Source organism: Pyxicephalus adspersus, chromosome Z (assembly GCF_032062135.1).
Source record: "Pyxicephalus adspersus chromosome Z, UCB_Pads_2.0, whole genome shotgun sequence".
Lineage (NCBI taxonomy): Eukaryota > Metazoa > Chordata > Amphibia > Anura > Pyxicephalidae > Pyxicephalus > Pyxicephalus adspersus.
Genome location: NC_092871.1, coordinates 16,547,764 through 16,564,874, shown reverse-complemented (window position 1 = coordinate 16,564,874; position 17,111 = coordinate 16,547,764). Strand labels below are relative to the sequence as shown.

At 37.8% G+C, this 17,111-nt stretch overlaps 1 protein-coding gene across 5 annotated transcripts in view; it reads right to left on the bottom strand.

Moving 5' to 3' along the window:
• The window catches only part of RYR1 (ryanodine receptor 1), a 125,277-nt gene extending 108,400 nt beyond the window's left edge, over window positions 1–16,877 (bottom strand). For all 5 annotated transcript variants that reach the window (XM_072429323.1, XM_072429326.1, XM_072429327.1 and 2 more), the window contains exon 1: window positions 16,698–16,877. In XM_072429323.1, the coding sequence (XP_072285424.1) occupies window positions 16,698–16,745 (48 nt within the window). In that variant the 5' untranslated portion in view covers window positions 16,746–16,877. The remainder of the gene's footprint in view (window positions 1–16,697) is intronic.
• Window positions 16,878–17,111: the final 234 nt, after the last annotated feature.

Below are 17,111 nucleotides of genomic sequence, written 5' to 3'. Positions count from 1 at the left end.
AAATGACACACCCGTTCCACGTTCACATTTTTTGAACCTTGATAAATGTATAGGCAAAAAATGATTGTGGAAACCAACAAGTGTTTGTTTTCACCACTACATTTTCTTAGCTTTACAAAATAACTATTGGAATAATGGGCTAGATGAAGCAAAATAACACCTAATAGTTTTTTTTTCAGATATAGGTATATATATCTGAAAAAAGAGGGATGGAGGAACTTTGATAAGAAAAAGGAACTCTTTTGCCAAATCAAGGACAGTTAGGAGGCAGGGGCAGACATGGGAAGGTGCTAATGTAACCCTCCTCAGCCAACAGCGGCCCCCATGTAAGTTTAGCAGGGAAACCCCAAGCAAATTCTGCACAGTAGCCCACTGTTGGCTACATCTGCCAGATAATGATTGGCTGCTATAAGCAACTCCATTATCTTTTAGCTCCATACAGATGTCAGATTTCAGTAGCTAGAAATGATGTTATCGGGATTGCTTCCAGTGACAGACAAATAAATGAGCTCTGTACACACTGAAGGGCATCCCAACAGTGCTTTCCTATATGTTTTTCCTGATCGGCGATTTATTGTTCTGCCAGGGCAGCTCGAAGGGCAACGTCAGGGGACCGCTTGATTTTCACCCAAGAGGATAATCATCTGACATGTGTGTGGCATTTGTTCTAATTTTAATGGTTTCACATTCCTAAACTTATAATGTTTCTGATTAATTTTATTTCAAATAATCTACAGACAGCAATGTATCACAAAACAAAGTAATTATGTAAAACATCAATAGTTGCTTCTGTGTTCTTTACCCAAACATTTTTAGGATAAATTGAATTTCTGAATTTCTATTGAATGATTTAGATATAGATATATATATATATATATATATATATATATATATATATATATATATATATGAGAATGTTATGTAAACCAACACTTTCAAGACTAATTGTAGTTCAATTATTTAACAAACAGCCCTGCTATAATTCTTATAGGGGCCGCCAGGGTTCAGTGCTCTAAAAATATTAGGTTCCTGGGTGTCACTAATACCTATCAGGGCACCAGACAAAGATAACATTAAAGAAAGTCAAAGCTTCTCAATTGCAGTAACCTAAAGTACAAAAGGTAATAGATTACAATAAAAGCCAGAGAACTGGTATTGTCAGAAGAATGGCCAGCTATGACAGCCTCCATGCTTCCTCTGTGCAGGCTTTCTTTAAAGGCATCCTGTCAAAGCACACTTCGCCATATAGCAATTCACTAACTGAAAAAAAACAGCTTGATGCCAAGCCCCTGCCCCTGCCAATGCAGATCTATTTAATATCATGCTGGTATATTCATCATCAGTCATTTGAAGCCACCTCCTAAGGTGTCCAGAAACAGACCTGTGTCAAGAGCTTTTGACTCCATAAAATCTGCCATGGTGCTGGAAACTGCAGTGTGAACAGATCAAGTAAATGGTTTACAGGGCCTGGTTGCAATTGCAACCACTGTTCTTATGTCATGGACTCAATGAATGTTGTATGTCACGGACTAAATGAATGCACTGCCATAATGAAAAAACACTATAAAGAAAAAAAAAGCGGTAAAAGGAAATCACATGTGGGCTTAACCAAGCATTTAACCACACAAGTGATTTAAAACAATAATAATTTTATTTTTTCCTAGTCCAAATCACTGGGGTGTGGTATGAGTATGTCCTTTATACAAGTACATCCCCCTTTTTTTCATCTCAGACATTTGAGTTGGATACTAATAAACCAACCAACCAACCAACAAGAGGACAGTGCTCCAAATCTCACAAGAAAGTGATCCAGCACTGTCTAAGAGTGCCTACCCACGGGATCCGAAAATGTATTTTCCCTGAAGGCAACAGCGAGGCATTGTGATATCCCTAACTTCTAAGGAAAGCGTCTCCATGTCAAGATTCGAGGCAAGTATTTCATGTTCCCTCATTTTTCATTGGTAGCTGGCCCCAAAGTATTGGCTACTTGTTCTAAAATACATTTATTAACACATCATTATAAGGGGGCATTGTGCTGGGGAACATTGATAAGCAAATAGGAATAGGACATTCTGCACTGCAATCGACACAACGTCTCCTCTAAAAAAACGCAAGATCATTGTGGAAAGAGCAGCACAGCTCGCCATCAAGGTGACAAATGCCAACACCAGACTGCGCAGTGAGATCTAATAAATGTCTCTCTAAATTTGGTAAATAAAAAGAAAAGTTAAAAAAAAACAAAAACTAAATCAGCAACTGTGGTTCAATTCAAGCATGTGTTCACTTTAATTAAATTTGCACATAAAGACAATCTGCAGATTCAGAGATTTAAGCAACTAAATTGATCAATAAATATAATTTCCTGTAAATGTTAATAATGACTTTCTGCCTAATGAGAAATCAGTTGTCTTGTTAGAGTTATAAAGGACAATATAAAATCTATGGCATGAGCTCTCTTTGCTCCACATGGCCCAATTCTTGAATTACTGAATGGGGTGGGCCCCTATGTGCTAGGAATGGCAGTGCTGCAAAATGGTAAGTGGATATCTATATCTCCTATTTAACGGTAGAGATAAAGATATCCAGCTATATGCCTATGATATTATCCAATATCTTTAAAAGTTTGATCATTACACCTATTTAGGCTTGTTTCATTTCAAAAACCAAAAGCTTTGAGTTCAGGTGCTTTCAGGTAGGGCTACACAATAGGAAGACAATTGTACACTTACAGATTTGTGGCAAAAGTTTAGAAAGTACTTTTTCTGTTCCAGCAGGACTGGGCCCTTTGCACAAAACCAGCTCAATAAACGTAAAGTTTGGCAAGTATGGTGCACAGTAATTTGAATGGCCCTCACAGAGCCCCGACCTCAGCACTGGTGGACACCTTCTGAATAAACCAAAAAGCAGATTGCAAGCAAGGTCTTCAACAGATGCTCTAACAAATGCTCATGTCTGAATGGGCAAAATTCTCACAGACAAACCAAAATCTTGTGAAAAGACCCTAGATAGGGGGTGTACGATGGTCAGTTATCTACAATTGTTAGGACACTTAATCAACTCTATATAAACAAGATATACTACTATGAAGTTCATCTTCACTATGACTGGCACTAAGTGTCAAATGATTCATCCACTCTATTACCCTGATATACACTTAGAGTGGTGTAGACATTTCAGATCTATTTTACAACTATGAAAAGCGTTACCAAAACCACTTCATCGGGTCAGGTGTATTAATAATGGCACTCCAGCTAAATGTATCCATAGCAAGTCCATCCCAGTTAGACTAACATATGATCATTAACGTATAATCATTAACAAGGACAAATGTGTTATTTTTTCTATAGACAACTGTCAGAATCTACCTTCTGCCTTTGCTGGTTGTTGTGTAATGAACATACTTGACTGAATACTTTCCTGTCAGCAAAACAAATATACAGAAAATATTAATTTCAAGAGAGTTGTATCTTTTTTCATTAAAAAATAATCCTTATTATATTTCTTTTTTTTTTCTTCCCTTCCTTCCCTATGTCTGCTCCTTATGCCCCTCAATGGGATAGAGAACTAGGGCTTGTGCGGAGTGAGGAGGCCTGGCAACAAATATAATTTTTTAACAAGTGGTGCTCCCTTAACACAGGAAACTAATTTTTGTTGCTCATATATGGTGCCAACTCAACTCCATAGGTTTATCCTAGGCTTCCTTTTGTGTTCCTGAGAATGCCCTCATCCAGGCTCCTTGGTACACATTTGCTGGAAATGGCCCACTGCTTCCTCTTTTTGGACCAAATTGTATCATCTTTTGGCCTCAATACTGAACCAACCGATCATTAGGGACCCAGTCATAGCCCTCATCAACTACAAACTTGACTCTCTTACAGTAAATCAATTCCATCTCAAAACTTATACTCACAGCTGCTAAACAATCTAGAGATAAAGCTTGGAAATCTCCCTTCCCCAAGAAATCTCCTTTTACCCATATACTACACAATTACATCATGTCCAAATGTACCTGTCTGGTGACCATGAATATTTCTTCCACCCTCTTTTGACCAATGCATGAGTTTGCAGTCTGCCTCCTTAATGGAATTCTTACTCCAGTTGCCCCTGACCCCCTGGGTATTCTAACCCCCTAGTTTCCCCCTACAGATTCAGCTCTACTGAGATATTCTTTACTCCAAATGGATTTGGTTAGAGTTGTTTTAACTTTTGTTTGGCCTTGCTTTTTAATTATGCAGCTGTGGCCCTCTCCCACTGCTCTCACTTTAACTGATTCTGATCCACTTCTGTCTGCTGTCATATTGTTTCACTGGCACCTGTTCTTGCTACAAATTGTCTGTCTCTGAAAACTCATTTTCTAAACTAAATCCTAAACTTGAGTCAGGTGAATTTGCAGAGTGTAGAGTGACGTCTTCTCTCACCTAATCATCAGACTTTCACATGGTAATTCTGTAGCAAGTCACAAGGTGAAAAGCTGCAGCCAGCACTAATCAGTGATAGACTATTGTGAATACAGCCAAGATCTTCAAAGGCATCGGGATTTACATGACTGTGTCATCATTATGGCAGCATCCCAGTCTAGAAAGTAGATGGTGATTATGTATGATGCTCATAGATAGAATAGTTCTTCTAGAGAAATAAAAAGTAGATGAAGGCATTGCATTGGGGATACTATATGAGGAATACTTTAACTGTCTGTAAAGGTAAATAAGAGGTAAGAAAAACCTGTGTTACATTTACTTATTATATTACCCTTGTCCTGGCCTTACATGAAAAATTCTAACTGATCCTGCAGAAACTTTGTGATGCCCCAAACCATGTTAAAGCCTAAACAGTGGCAGACATAGCCAACAGTGGGCCTCTGCTGCCTTTAGTCCAGGACCTTCATGCAGCAGCACACTTTGCTCCTCTCTAGGTCTACCCCGGGGTCTAAATATAGTAATAAATTTACTGCTGACAAAGCAAGTTTTAGAAAGTATCTGCCCCATCGGAATACAAACCAAAGCAGAAGTTGCAATTCTGTTAAATGTAGATTACTGGCTTGTTAGTAGAGACAAAAAAAAAAAAAAACAGAAACATCACCATCTACGTATTTTTTTTTCACATGAATGGCAAGTAACTGCTAACAAAATACATTTTGGCCAAAAGTGTGTATATAAAAATGCAAAGCTAATGCAAATGCAAAGAAGGGTCCATAATATCTTCAATATTCTTCAATATTACAGCGATATAAACTGACAGCCTAGCAAGATATATTAAAATAAATTAAACAACACACATCCAAAAAAAATGGAAAGAGGCACTGAAGCTATGCAAAGTGGAATACCCCATTGCAAGCAGGTGTTAGCCAAAACCATCAGATAATTGATTGAATCTTGAATGTTAGATAGTTAGGACTCCTTAACACCAAGTTTTCTGATGCCTTTTTTTCCAAAATGCAAACAAATTCTCAAATGAATAGACTACCCAAACAAATAAATCATGTTTCACTCTCAAAAGCCAGAACAGCCAAAAGCTAAACAAGGTGGGACATTACAATGCCTTGGCACATGTGGAGCTAAAGCTTGCTAGGAAGGTGTTTGGGGGGCATTGGGAATTCATGGCAAAGCAGCAGATAAACATGTGATGGACATTTTTAATAATGCATGTAAACGTGTAATTGTAACACTTGTAGGAACATGCCGTTACCGCTTGCTACATTCCCACTTAAATGTATTTACAATACAGGAAAGTTTTTTTGTAACCCTCCACACCCCCTACACAAAAGTTTTCATCTGTCCATAATACTTGTTACTGAAACTGTGATTCATGATGATTAAAATGTAAAAATTCATCACAGATATGGTGACGTCTACATCATCTTGATATGGGTGTCAGAGGAACCCTACCATCAGCACGCTGCTTTTATATTTTTGGCATGAAGATCTTCCAGTCTGACAGGATGACAAGTACTAAGGATGATTAATGAGCCAGGACTTGGGTGCTTTAAAGAAGGTATTCCCACCTTCATGACAAGCACTCTTTCAAGCAAATGTCAATGAAAATGCATGAGGATAGGAAAGAATACAAAACAATCAGTGATATCCAAAGGATCCAGAATGTGTAAACCTTCCTACATAGTGTTTAATATAAAAAGCAAATGTGCAACCAGTTACAATCAGAGTACCTAGCCTTTACATTTATTTTGGTAATTGAGCAATACTAGAGCAGAATTCTGGTCACACAATACAAATGTGATGTAGGGTACCCATACCAAAAAGATGGTGCCCTCTGTATTTAAGGAACCTGCAGAACTATTGGTTAGGCACTTTAATAGACAGGGGCAGACACGGGGAGGTGCAAAGTATGCCACTGCACAAGGACCCTGGGATCATCCTTAGCCAACAGGGGCCACCAGTCATTCTGCACGGGCACCAACATTTTGCTATGTCCACCACTTTAAAGGATACTAAGGCTTGAACTGCAGAGAAATCATAGTAGGGTTGTCTCTTAGTGCTTCTGTAGCTGCATAGATATTGGTTGCTCTATTAGTGAATAGCCTATAGCTGTCATAGCACTTGGAACCATTCCACTCCTGGATAAGTAGTACAAGTTTACAGCTGGCTTGTGTCGCTGGCTTGCTTGTCTCTCCGGAGTGTTCATGAGAGGTGAAGAGTAGCGGGAGTATAGCAAACATCAGCTCGCTTATCTCCCCCTGTGAAGTATGAACTTCAGCTCTGAGCTCTGAGCACTTCCAGGTTCAGCTAACAAACCTTGGCCGGAGCACAGTCTGTAATTATCCAGCTTCAGTAGAGGAGACATTAGAAGTCTCATTAAATCATTATGGGTGAATAGGTGAATTTTCCTGCTTGCAAAGGTGCTGGCTGTAAAAGGGGTTAAAATGACAACCAGAATACCAATGAAGTCTGTGAATAACATCTTCATTCATCCTCGTATTAATTTTTCATAGTCAAATGGGGGTGCTTCATTTTCCTACATACTTTGAGCTAAAAAGTGTTCAACATTCACCATTTAGCTTTGTACATGCGCACTACGCATACCTCAAAAGCTTCTGCAAGCACATTAGAAAAAAAACAAAGGAATTTACCAAAAGGTGTATTCTACTGGTCTGCAATATATAAATTTGCAAAATTAATATACATATGTATATTTATGTATACACACGTACACCGATATATGAATATATCAGTTTAAATGTCATAGTACTATGCAGGTATTGTGTTTCATCCAAAATTAAATAAATAATAATAATAAATAAAATAAAGGCCAAGTCTGGAGAGCAGACATGAGATCTAATAATCAAATATTGTCTCCAGTTCCCCGCAGCTGAGGGCCAATGTTACGTTCTAAGATGTTGCCATGGTAACCTTTACGCATCCCAGACTCTCACATGACCAGCATTCCTCCCTTGTTTTTCTCCATTATCAATAAGGAAATGCAATACTACGGTACGGTATTGCAATACTGACCGAATGGGGAAGAAGTCCCCCAGGTGTAACACAGTAACTCCATTTTGTCTTAAAAACAGGATTCTGATTGGATGACACTTCCAATTCCCCCCCCCCCCAAAGTCTTATATAATAAATCTGCATTGTACTTTGTAAATATTCAATGCAAAGAGCAATAGGCATGTGCAGCAAGCCATAGAAACCTTACATTTCAAGAAATAAGAATATCAGATAGATACATATAAATAAATCAGTTAATAAATGTGGAATTATTGCTAGTAGTTACCTTCTACAACAGGGAGAATTGGCAGCAACAGATATATATGTGTCAATTGTTTTTCCAATTGCAAATCACATTTATATAGATCTAATACATTTTATTTTTTAGTGAATAACAAATATTATTAAAAACAGTATTTATAAAGCATCAACATATTAAGTAGCACTGTACAATAAATAGGGGTTGCAAATGACAAGAGGAATAACACAGGAGGAGGAAAAGACCCTGACCAGAAGAGCTTACAATTTAGGAGGTGGGGAAGCATCTGGGATATCCTTCTTTATATACAAACTGTATAATAATGCAGGATGCACCAAAAAAATGGATTCATAAAACTTTATGGGCTCAAACAGGGAATCTGATCCCTTAGGGGAATCTTCCAGGTCCATGAGTTTCAATTAACTGATCACCGCCAGAGAATGTCTGAGGGAATGTCAAATAGAGCCCTATGAGTTTTTGACGGAAGCTGTTTGATTTCAAGCTGTCTTGCTCCCATTGAGGCTTGGTATGGACTAATTTATAACAGCCAAGCAGAGAGGGAGATGAGGTAGGAACACAATTTGTTTAATGTAAACTAAGCTTCAGCTATTGAGCTCTATAAAATATATTTTATATATTTCATAGAGCTCAATAGCTCTAAGATTTTCAATTTTATAGAGCTCAATAACAACTAAGACTAGCTAAGTTACTATGTGAAACAGAGAAAAGGGCTCCATCTGTCGAGTGAAAAGGTGAACCGAATATTAAGTGAAAAAAATCCTGGCTATAATGCACCCAATTTATTATTATTATTACCCAATTTATTAAAGTGCTGGGGAAGATAAATTATCATGGGGGAATTAGCAAATCTGTAGTTGATCTAGTCCAGGATTGAAAACATTTACCAACTAATAGCAAATGTTTTTTAAAAAATCTATTCCAGGGTTGCCCAAGTTTCCCATAATAGTCTATCTTCTCTGAAGAGTTTTAATAAGGCCAAAAATAAAAAATACAGTTTCCTCAGGCAAAAATCTAGCATCTGTATAGCAGTCCCACTGTATTAGATCACTATACGATGAACAGACCATTGTAATTTCCTATGGGGGAGAATGCATCAGGGTGCTCCCTGCTGGGTCTTACCCCTCCCTCTCTATGAAGCTTAACAACATTGTGTGTACAGCACTCCTTTGTTTCCAGTGAGTAATCAAAGATTGTTTCCAGCAACAGGAAATCTAGTGTGTGTGTGTAGCTTACAACTTTTAACAAATAAACAGGAGCTCTGGTAACTTGCACCTCTGCCATTTCCTATTTGCTCCCTGCAGGGTCTCCCCCTTTTCCCTACCTTCTCCTTAAAAACAAATAGCATGGTGTGTAAAGTGCAAGTCCTGCTAATATTGATCAGGAAAGATAGTTTTCAACAACAGAAATTTAAGTCTGCAGATAGCTTTAGGGATTTGCTTCCCAACATGTATTTTAAACTATTACATTTGAGATTTGACTTCTATATGGCCCAAAAAGATTGTTTTCCTGCATTTATATTTACTTTATTTGTTCCAACTAAAAGTAACTTAGCATTGTGAGGAAAGTAATTGTAACTATCAGATTGCATCTACATGTATGGAGATATAGGAGGATGATCCAGGTTTGGAATCAATGAGTTTAGGTTTTACAGAGGACACGTGTTCTGTATAGACACAGATCTACAACAGATCCTAAAGAGGCTCCTTGTTCTATGTGCTGAAAATAATTTAGGCCACATCTTCACTCCTTTTCTCTCAGGCTTCAACTCTGTCTTTTTATAGATCAGGTGAAAACATCTCCTCTTCTGCTGACAGCACGATGGATTGTAAACAGGGGCCTGGCATGAATATCTATCTGGACCTGGGCCTGATTCTATACCACCAGGGCACATAGACTGCATACAATAGATGATATATGCCATTGTTTCCAGCCGGGCTCATAGCAGAAAGATCATATATATATATATATATATATATATATATATATATATATATATATATATATATATATTATATATATTTATTTATTTTTATTTTTTTGATTGAAATGATTGCCTTTTGATCAAATGCCCATCTATTAAAATCTATTTTTTTAATCACAAAAATGATGGCTGTTGAATGAATATATACTGTACATTACAACACTGGCTAGTATGAAATATAATACTGGTTGTAGGTTAAAAGTAAATGTCAATTCTTCTATTCTGTACAGATACTTTATATATATTTATTTATACACAAACACACATGACAAAAAACTGTTGTCAAAATATTACAGCCAACTAAAGCGGTCCTATCTTCACATTTTCAAAAATATGTAAAAGGATGGCTATTTTTCTTTTCGTGGAGGTCTCTTTTTTTTTAATGAAGACATGTCACCCCATTTGACGCCTGCACAATGCAAGAATGGGTGATGCAAGGAAGAACCTGGAAAAAAGAAAATGGAGCCGTAGGACAGAACGGCAAGCCCCATAAAGAAGAGGGAAACAAGACAGCCCTGGAATCACTGGGCACAATTTCTGCATGGACAAGGGCTATTCAAAATCACAAGTATTTTTTTTTAATTAATTAAAATTTTGCAATAAACTTTTTCAGGTATTAAGAAACAAATGAAGAAGCTTTCTGCATTTCTGAATTTTATATAGGTTGCCCCTGAATGGCATCACTTTTAAACCATTCTTGTGCCTTCGCTAAACTTTTGTTTATACCAATAATGGTCCCCTCTTTTCATTCTATCATAGTGAAAGTTTTGGTTGCTTTGGGCTCCAGCATTCCTTTATTACATTTTTCATCATTAGACAATCCTTCTGGGAGGGCAGCAATTCTGATATAGCACATGTGTCAGAGGACCTCATTATAAAAGGTTACTTGTAAAAAGATTGCGTTGCCCATAGCAATTAAAACATCCATTGCAAATCTCTGGAGCAGTATAGTAACACTGTAACTTTCCAGGGAGAGTAAAATTTATTGCTAGACTAATAGCGTTTAAAATGTATACACCAGCAATTCTCTATATTCATGCTGGTGGGCACATGTGCAAAAAGAGCAAACGTGAAGTCTTGTAAATTGAAAAGATTGCATTGCAAATGTCCTATCTTGAGTAATAAATACATTTTCAGAGGCATTGTTCACTAGGTGACATACCTAAATTTAAATCAAAGGAAAATGCCATTTTACATGGCAGGCTTTTGTGAATGCCCAGTCCACCTGCTGCCTCATTGCCACTTTTGTTGAGAAAAAACAATCCCCTCTGGGTGATCTATGTACACTGAAAGGATTTCAGTAAATTTGTTGCAATTTCCTACCTGTTATTGTTCCTAGGAAAAGCTGTTTGTTTCACCATGTCCTTTCCAAACTGATTCCTGAATGGTAGGGTCTGGTTTTTAATAACCACCTGGTGCACCTTCAGTGTTCTAATGACAAAACTTGCAGTGTCTGGATGCCTATAAAAGTAGTTAACCCTTAGGTAGGGCTAAAAATGTTATTTTTGCTTTATTATATGTAGATTTCAGTGAGCCAGTCACATATCTGGGGGCTTTTCACACACCAGCAACGTACAGAGCAGCTCCTGGTTGCCATGTTGCATTAATATTTTTTTTTTTTTTTGGCGGGGCTTTTAAAATGACAAGGCATTTAAAAAAAAAATTGGAATTGATTTCTTAAAAGTCATTTGGTATTTGTTATCAAATGTTTTCAATCCTGGAGCAGATCCATTTCAGGCTTGCCTGATCACCCAGGTTCACTGATGAAAGTATTTTCTCCAGCCTTGAAGAGCATTAATAAAATCAGGCCCATTGGCTTTAATGCCACCAATTCACAGGCTTTAAAATCATAAATGTAAATCGAGAAAGTAAATTAACTGTTTGAAGTCCCAATAAGCATTCCTGCAGAGCTATACCTGGTCAAGCCACACTATTTTAGATGGAGAGGTCAATAATGGCAGCGACTATGTTTATCTATACTTTACATGATATTTAAAGGCGAAATTGAAGTCAGAAAAAAAATTGCTAGTGGCTCAATTTTAGGATCTTGTATGACTCTTCTGCCTTTTTTTTCTAGGAATGTTTTCTTTTTATTTCACATTCCCTGCTGTTAATTCCATGTGCAATGCTTACTTTAGCCTACAGAATACAATGACACAATAACGTAACTTTATTAAGCATGAGCAGTAGTTAAAGCCTCCCTGGATAAAATGACAGATAATACATGTATATATTCCTTATTAATCTACAGTAATATATTAGCACTATATACTGTTTATTATTATTAATATTATTAATATCTTTCCTTGTGGAGTAGATACCATACTGAAGCATGACTTATGTTAAAAGATTTTGTAAGATGCCATTTCTTTTCTGTGTCAAAAAAAAATACTGCGTTCCTGGTCGGTGTCCCGACTCTCAGTCTAAGGCTACGTACACACGTGCAATAATTATCGTTGGAAATGAACGACTAACGGCAGATCATCTCATAACTGTTAACAAAAAAAGTGCAGAACGACAGGCCAACAACACCGCTGAACAAGGAATGTCACTGGAAATGAATGACTGTCCCGACAGATCTGATTGGGTGACGATCGTTCGCTATCTATTATTGGAACAGTCGTTCAGTGATTGTGGATTGTTCTGTGATACACTTTCTCCTGTATACGTCACTTCCTGCATCGTTCAAACGATCGTACCTACGGTGTGTACATTATTGGTGGATTATATTTGAACAATCGTATCGTTTCAGCATGTACAGAAGTGTGCACAATACAATCTTTCAAAATAATCGTGAATAATCATTGATTGGTCGTTAATCGTTCGTTTTCGACAAATATTGCACGTGTACCCAGCCTAATACTTCATGATTCTCTAACCCAGAATGAAAATACAACTCAGCTGTTCAGATAATGGTGACATAACACATGTCTGTATGCATGTGTCAGGTGGCTGTGACTGATACTACTAAAACCAAAAGATCAGCCCTACATTCAGGCAATCAGCATTCTTTAGAACAAGCATTTCAACTGTGGGATCTCTAATACTTTACCACTTATACATTTTAAGTAAAGATTTGACATAATACGGGTAACCTTCTGTTCAGAATTCCTTCTTAAATATATTAGTGCATTGCATTTTCCTGGAATGTAATTGGCTCTTCTGTACCTACTGCTTTTATATTTGTAGTAGGCACTGTTGCTAATGACTGTCAGTCAAGGGAAATTTGGAGTCAGTTGTGGTGATGAATCTTCCGTGCTGCTCATTGGTCTCCTTGCTGGAGGCTCCAACATGAGGAAGCAAAGTCCTGCCTCTACCATGGTAGAGTCAGTAACCATGGCATGGTAGAGTCAGTACCATGGCATGGTAGAGTCAGTACCATGGCATGGTAGAGTCAGTAATAGGTAAAATACTGCATCCCCAGTGATTCAAAGAGAGAAAGTCAACCTTTACCTTCTGTGCTATCATAATACTAAATTATAACACAGAGACATATACAAGTGTACTATGTTTCCCTTTTGTGGTTAAAGCTGAACCTTCTAAAAGTACCAAATCCAACTCCTATGTGATGCCCAAGGCTCATAAGTCAACAGAAAACTTCTCTAATTTTCCCTGACTGAGACAAATATTCATGTGTACATATCACCAGGATGAAAGAGGTGAAAACCTATTTTTCTTTCTTGTCAGCATGAAGCAGAACTTTATATTATAAGAAGAGGTACCAAGATAGAGGCAAGGTTTAGTCAATGTTTAGACTGATGGTGAGGTTGTAGTGCCGTTGGCGCATCTTTATGCCGCTGCTTTGGGGAGATGCTACATGTAGTGTCATCGGACAGCAGCCCGATAGAGAATAAATGGGGTGTCAAATCTGAAAATGTTGCTTCCTTCAGAATCAGCGCTGAAGTGCAGGCCACCTAATGGCTGGCAAGGTGCCAGCCAACACTTTTTTTCCACCACGAGTCTGACCCTCACCTTAAAATATTTGATATTACTTGTTGGCACAATTAATGGCGTACTGAATGCAGGGGGAAAAAAAAGAACCATCTTTTTCCCTCTATTCTCAATGTTGCTAGAACAGCAACATATATGTATTACTCCAAATACTAATCATATGAAAGTCCCAAGTAAAGACTTTAGATGTAGCACTGCAGATGACACCAAGCATAAACCAGGCCATTCACTTCCAGTACGTACAGCCTCATCTTACAATTTGTGAATGACAGAACAAGTTCTAATTGTACCACAGAGAAGGTGGGACATTGTGTAAATGATGAAAGCCAGAAGGTTCTGGAATGCACGATAACCCAAGCTTATGAATATTCAATATACCTCTCATATATATCCACCCCCATATCTTCAAGCACACGCATAGTATTTGTTATCCAAAAAAGTTCCAAAAGGTCTCAGAGGAAAATACTGTGCTGTAATGAGGTCATGCAGACAGATATTAAAAAAAAAAAATCAGACATTTATTCAATTGAACGCTCAAAGATATCAAAGACCATGTATGATGTTATTCTCCAACCAAAAATGAACATTGTTTGGATGGTACTGTTAAGTTGATTTGACATCTTTAATACTCAAAAAGAAATAAAAATTAGACATCTGTCACCGTGCTGAGCATTCGATATAAGCTAATACAGAAATTTACTGCAACTGCAAGCTCCACATTATATATATATATATATATATATATATATATATATATCTCAATCAAACATTTCACACCCTCCCCTTCCAAAACAACCTACTAATGGGGCCCATAGGACCCCATACCATATTTCTTCAGTACTGTAACAGCCTTCATATTGGCACCCCGCCTGCTTGATCTCTAAGCTTAAGAGGATCAATTTTCCAAACAGTATAAAGTGTTACAACAGCAATTTATAAAGCCAGGATAAGGTGTCTGTCTCTTGCTACAGTAAAGTCAGGACAGATTCCTATAGGTTATTATACTTTACACATTCCTCTTTGTATTACTGTAGTCTATATTATGTGGTTTTATTGGGTGAGAGATTGAAATGTAAAATAAGGTGGAGGACTTAAGGCTATGATTGCATACTAGGTTATTGTTTGAGATAAATTATCTATGTAGTCTTGGGCAAAAATGTAGCCCATGTACAGCTGTCGGCTGACATCATTCACCAATCCACCCTGGTGGATCAACTACTGTGCTTTCCTATAGAGGACGACACAGCGGAGTGCCACTCACTCATTCTCCCTTCTCCGTAGAAATGAACAGAGCTGTGTGTACAGCACTCATTAGGTTCTATGGTCATTGGAAATAATCAGGAAGAATAGTCCAGTTCCAGAAATCCAACATATATACAAAAAATAAGTCACCTTACAATGTGTATGGTTCAGAGTATTTTTTTTTAAGTAAATCAAAAAAAAAAAAAAAAAAAAAATATTTTAACGACTAAAGCCCTATTCACACTTTTGTGTCTTAACCTGCTAGTTTTACATAATTTAGTTTTTTATTTATTTTAGTCTAGTTCACAACTGTGCCTGTGTGTGCCCTATTGATGGCAACGTTTGAAACCCATTTATTGCATTTCCAGTAAATGTTAACCAGTCACTCCAATAACTTCAACTTTACAGAAGCCAACAAAGTAATAAAAATGTGAATTACTACATAACGCATATAAAAAAGTGTGAACCCAGCAGACTATTGTCACTAACTTTTCTATAGAAGTTTTTTAATATAAAGTTCCATGGTGAGACAAGAGAGCGTAGATCACAGATGGTACACAGTATGTGGGCCTATATCAGAATGGGAGCAACATAATGTGGAAGTCAACTTTTAATCTAATGTACCAATTACAGCAAAGCCCATTTCAGACCCACAGTGAGCCACATTTTTTTTCTGGGTTCAACCACAATCCCAACACTGAATTGTTTAGGAACAATTTTTTTTGCACGTGGCTAGGGCACAGCTCAAAAAAAAAAAAAAAAAAAAAAAAACACATGTTGCTTCTGGCAACACCGTTCTTGTTTGAAGATTTGCACCATGGCATCTAAATCTGGTTACCTGCGGTGCGGTTTGTTGCTCCCTGGCACACAGCATCAGTTTAACCATGTGCCCAAGAGGTGCCAACCGCGTGATTTCACACCACAGGTCTGAAAGTGCCACAAATAAACTCCCTAACAAAAAACAGGCAATTTATATTCAACTTGTATCTGTAGTCAGAAGATCAAACACTTTCTTTTTTATAATGATCTGTTTTTAAACAGATGCGAGTAATCTTTTAACAATCAGGTGTGAATGGGTTAACAATAAATGTACTAAAAATGGTTAACAACTCAAAAGACTTTCTAAAGGTAAAAGAAACAGCATTCTGGGGAGGCAATTTAAAAAAAAAAAAAAAAGAACATTTTTATATTTTACCATCAACTAATTTGTTTTGTAAATAGTTTTAATTTAATAAAATTGTTTGATCTTCATTGTAAATGATACTATTTGTATTCATCATGGAAATATCTGCATAAATAGATATATAGACCTATAAGTTAGCAATCAAAAAAAAAAGTGTCCTTAGTAATTTTAAGTAGATGTCAAAGCCAGCTGGTCATGCTGTGATATTTAACTCTCTGAGTGCTACACGACACTTAACCCCCCCCCTCCTCGCGACCCCTGTTCCTTAAAGTAGTTTTGGAGCCTCACACCCCAGCTATGCTTCCCTTTCAGTCCCTGTCAATCACACATTCTCCGGAGACTCAACACCCCCAATGGCTCTACAGGCTGTCACAGGCAGTGATGCGCTTCCAACAGGTGCCCGTCCCCTGGATAAGCCGTATCACCTTCCTTTGCTCAGTTAACCTCTCCAATTCTAAAGATATCAACTTCAAAAAATATATAGATACAATGTAACTCTTTTGTGCAAAACAGGCCAAGGAAAATAGGAAAGTGTCCAAACAGAATAAAGTCATACCGGTTTCCTCTTCCCCGGTATGAATCCGTAAAAAGGAGAGAGTGCTTATTTGCACTTACCGTCCTGAGGAATTGGATTTCGTCTTCGCTCTCTCCTCCTTCGGCCATGATGCTCTAGGTACCGTCCTCTCCGCTACAGGATGGTCCCCGTGGTTGGCCGGCTTGTGTCGTTGACCGAACAGTAATCCGTGTGGTTTGAAGGGGGAGAGAGAGAGGTTGTGCTGTACTCCCCTCTCTCTGTGTGGAGAGATGGCACTTGCACAGACCAAAGCAGATACTGACAGCCTCTCTTGGCATACCCCTCCTCTGCTCGGTGATTGGTGATAGCTAGGTTAGAACCAGCCAAACTGGGGGGGGGGGGGGGGAAAAAAAAAAAAAAAAAAGAGGAGGGGGGGTAAAGACACAGCTGTAAGTGCAAAGAGAACAGAAGCTTAAAATCTGCCATGGCAGAGAAGTGAAAATGGTGATTATGGG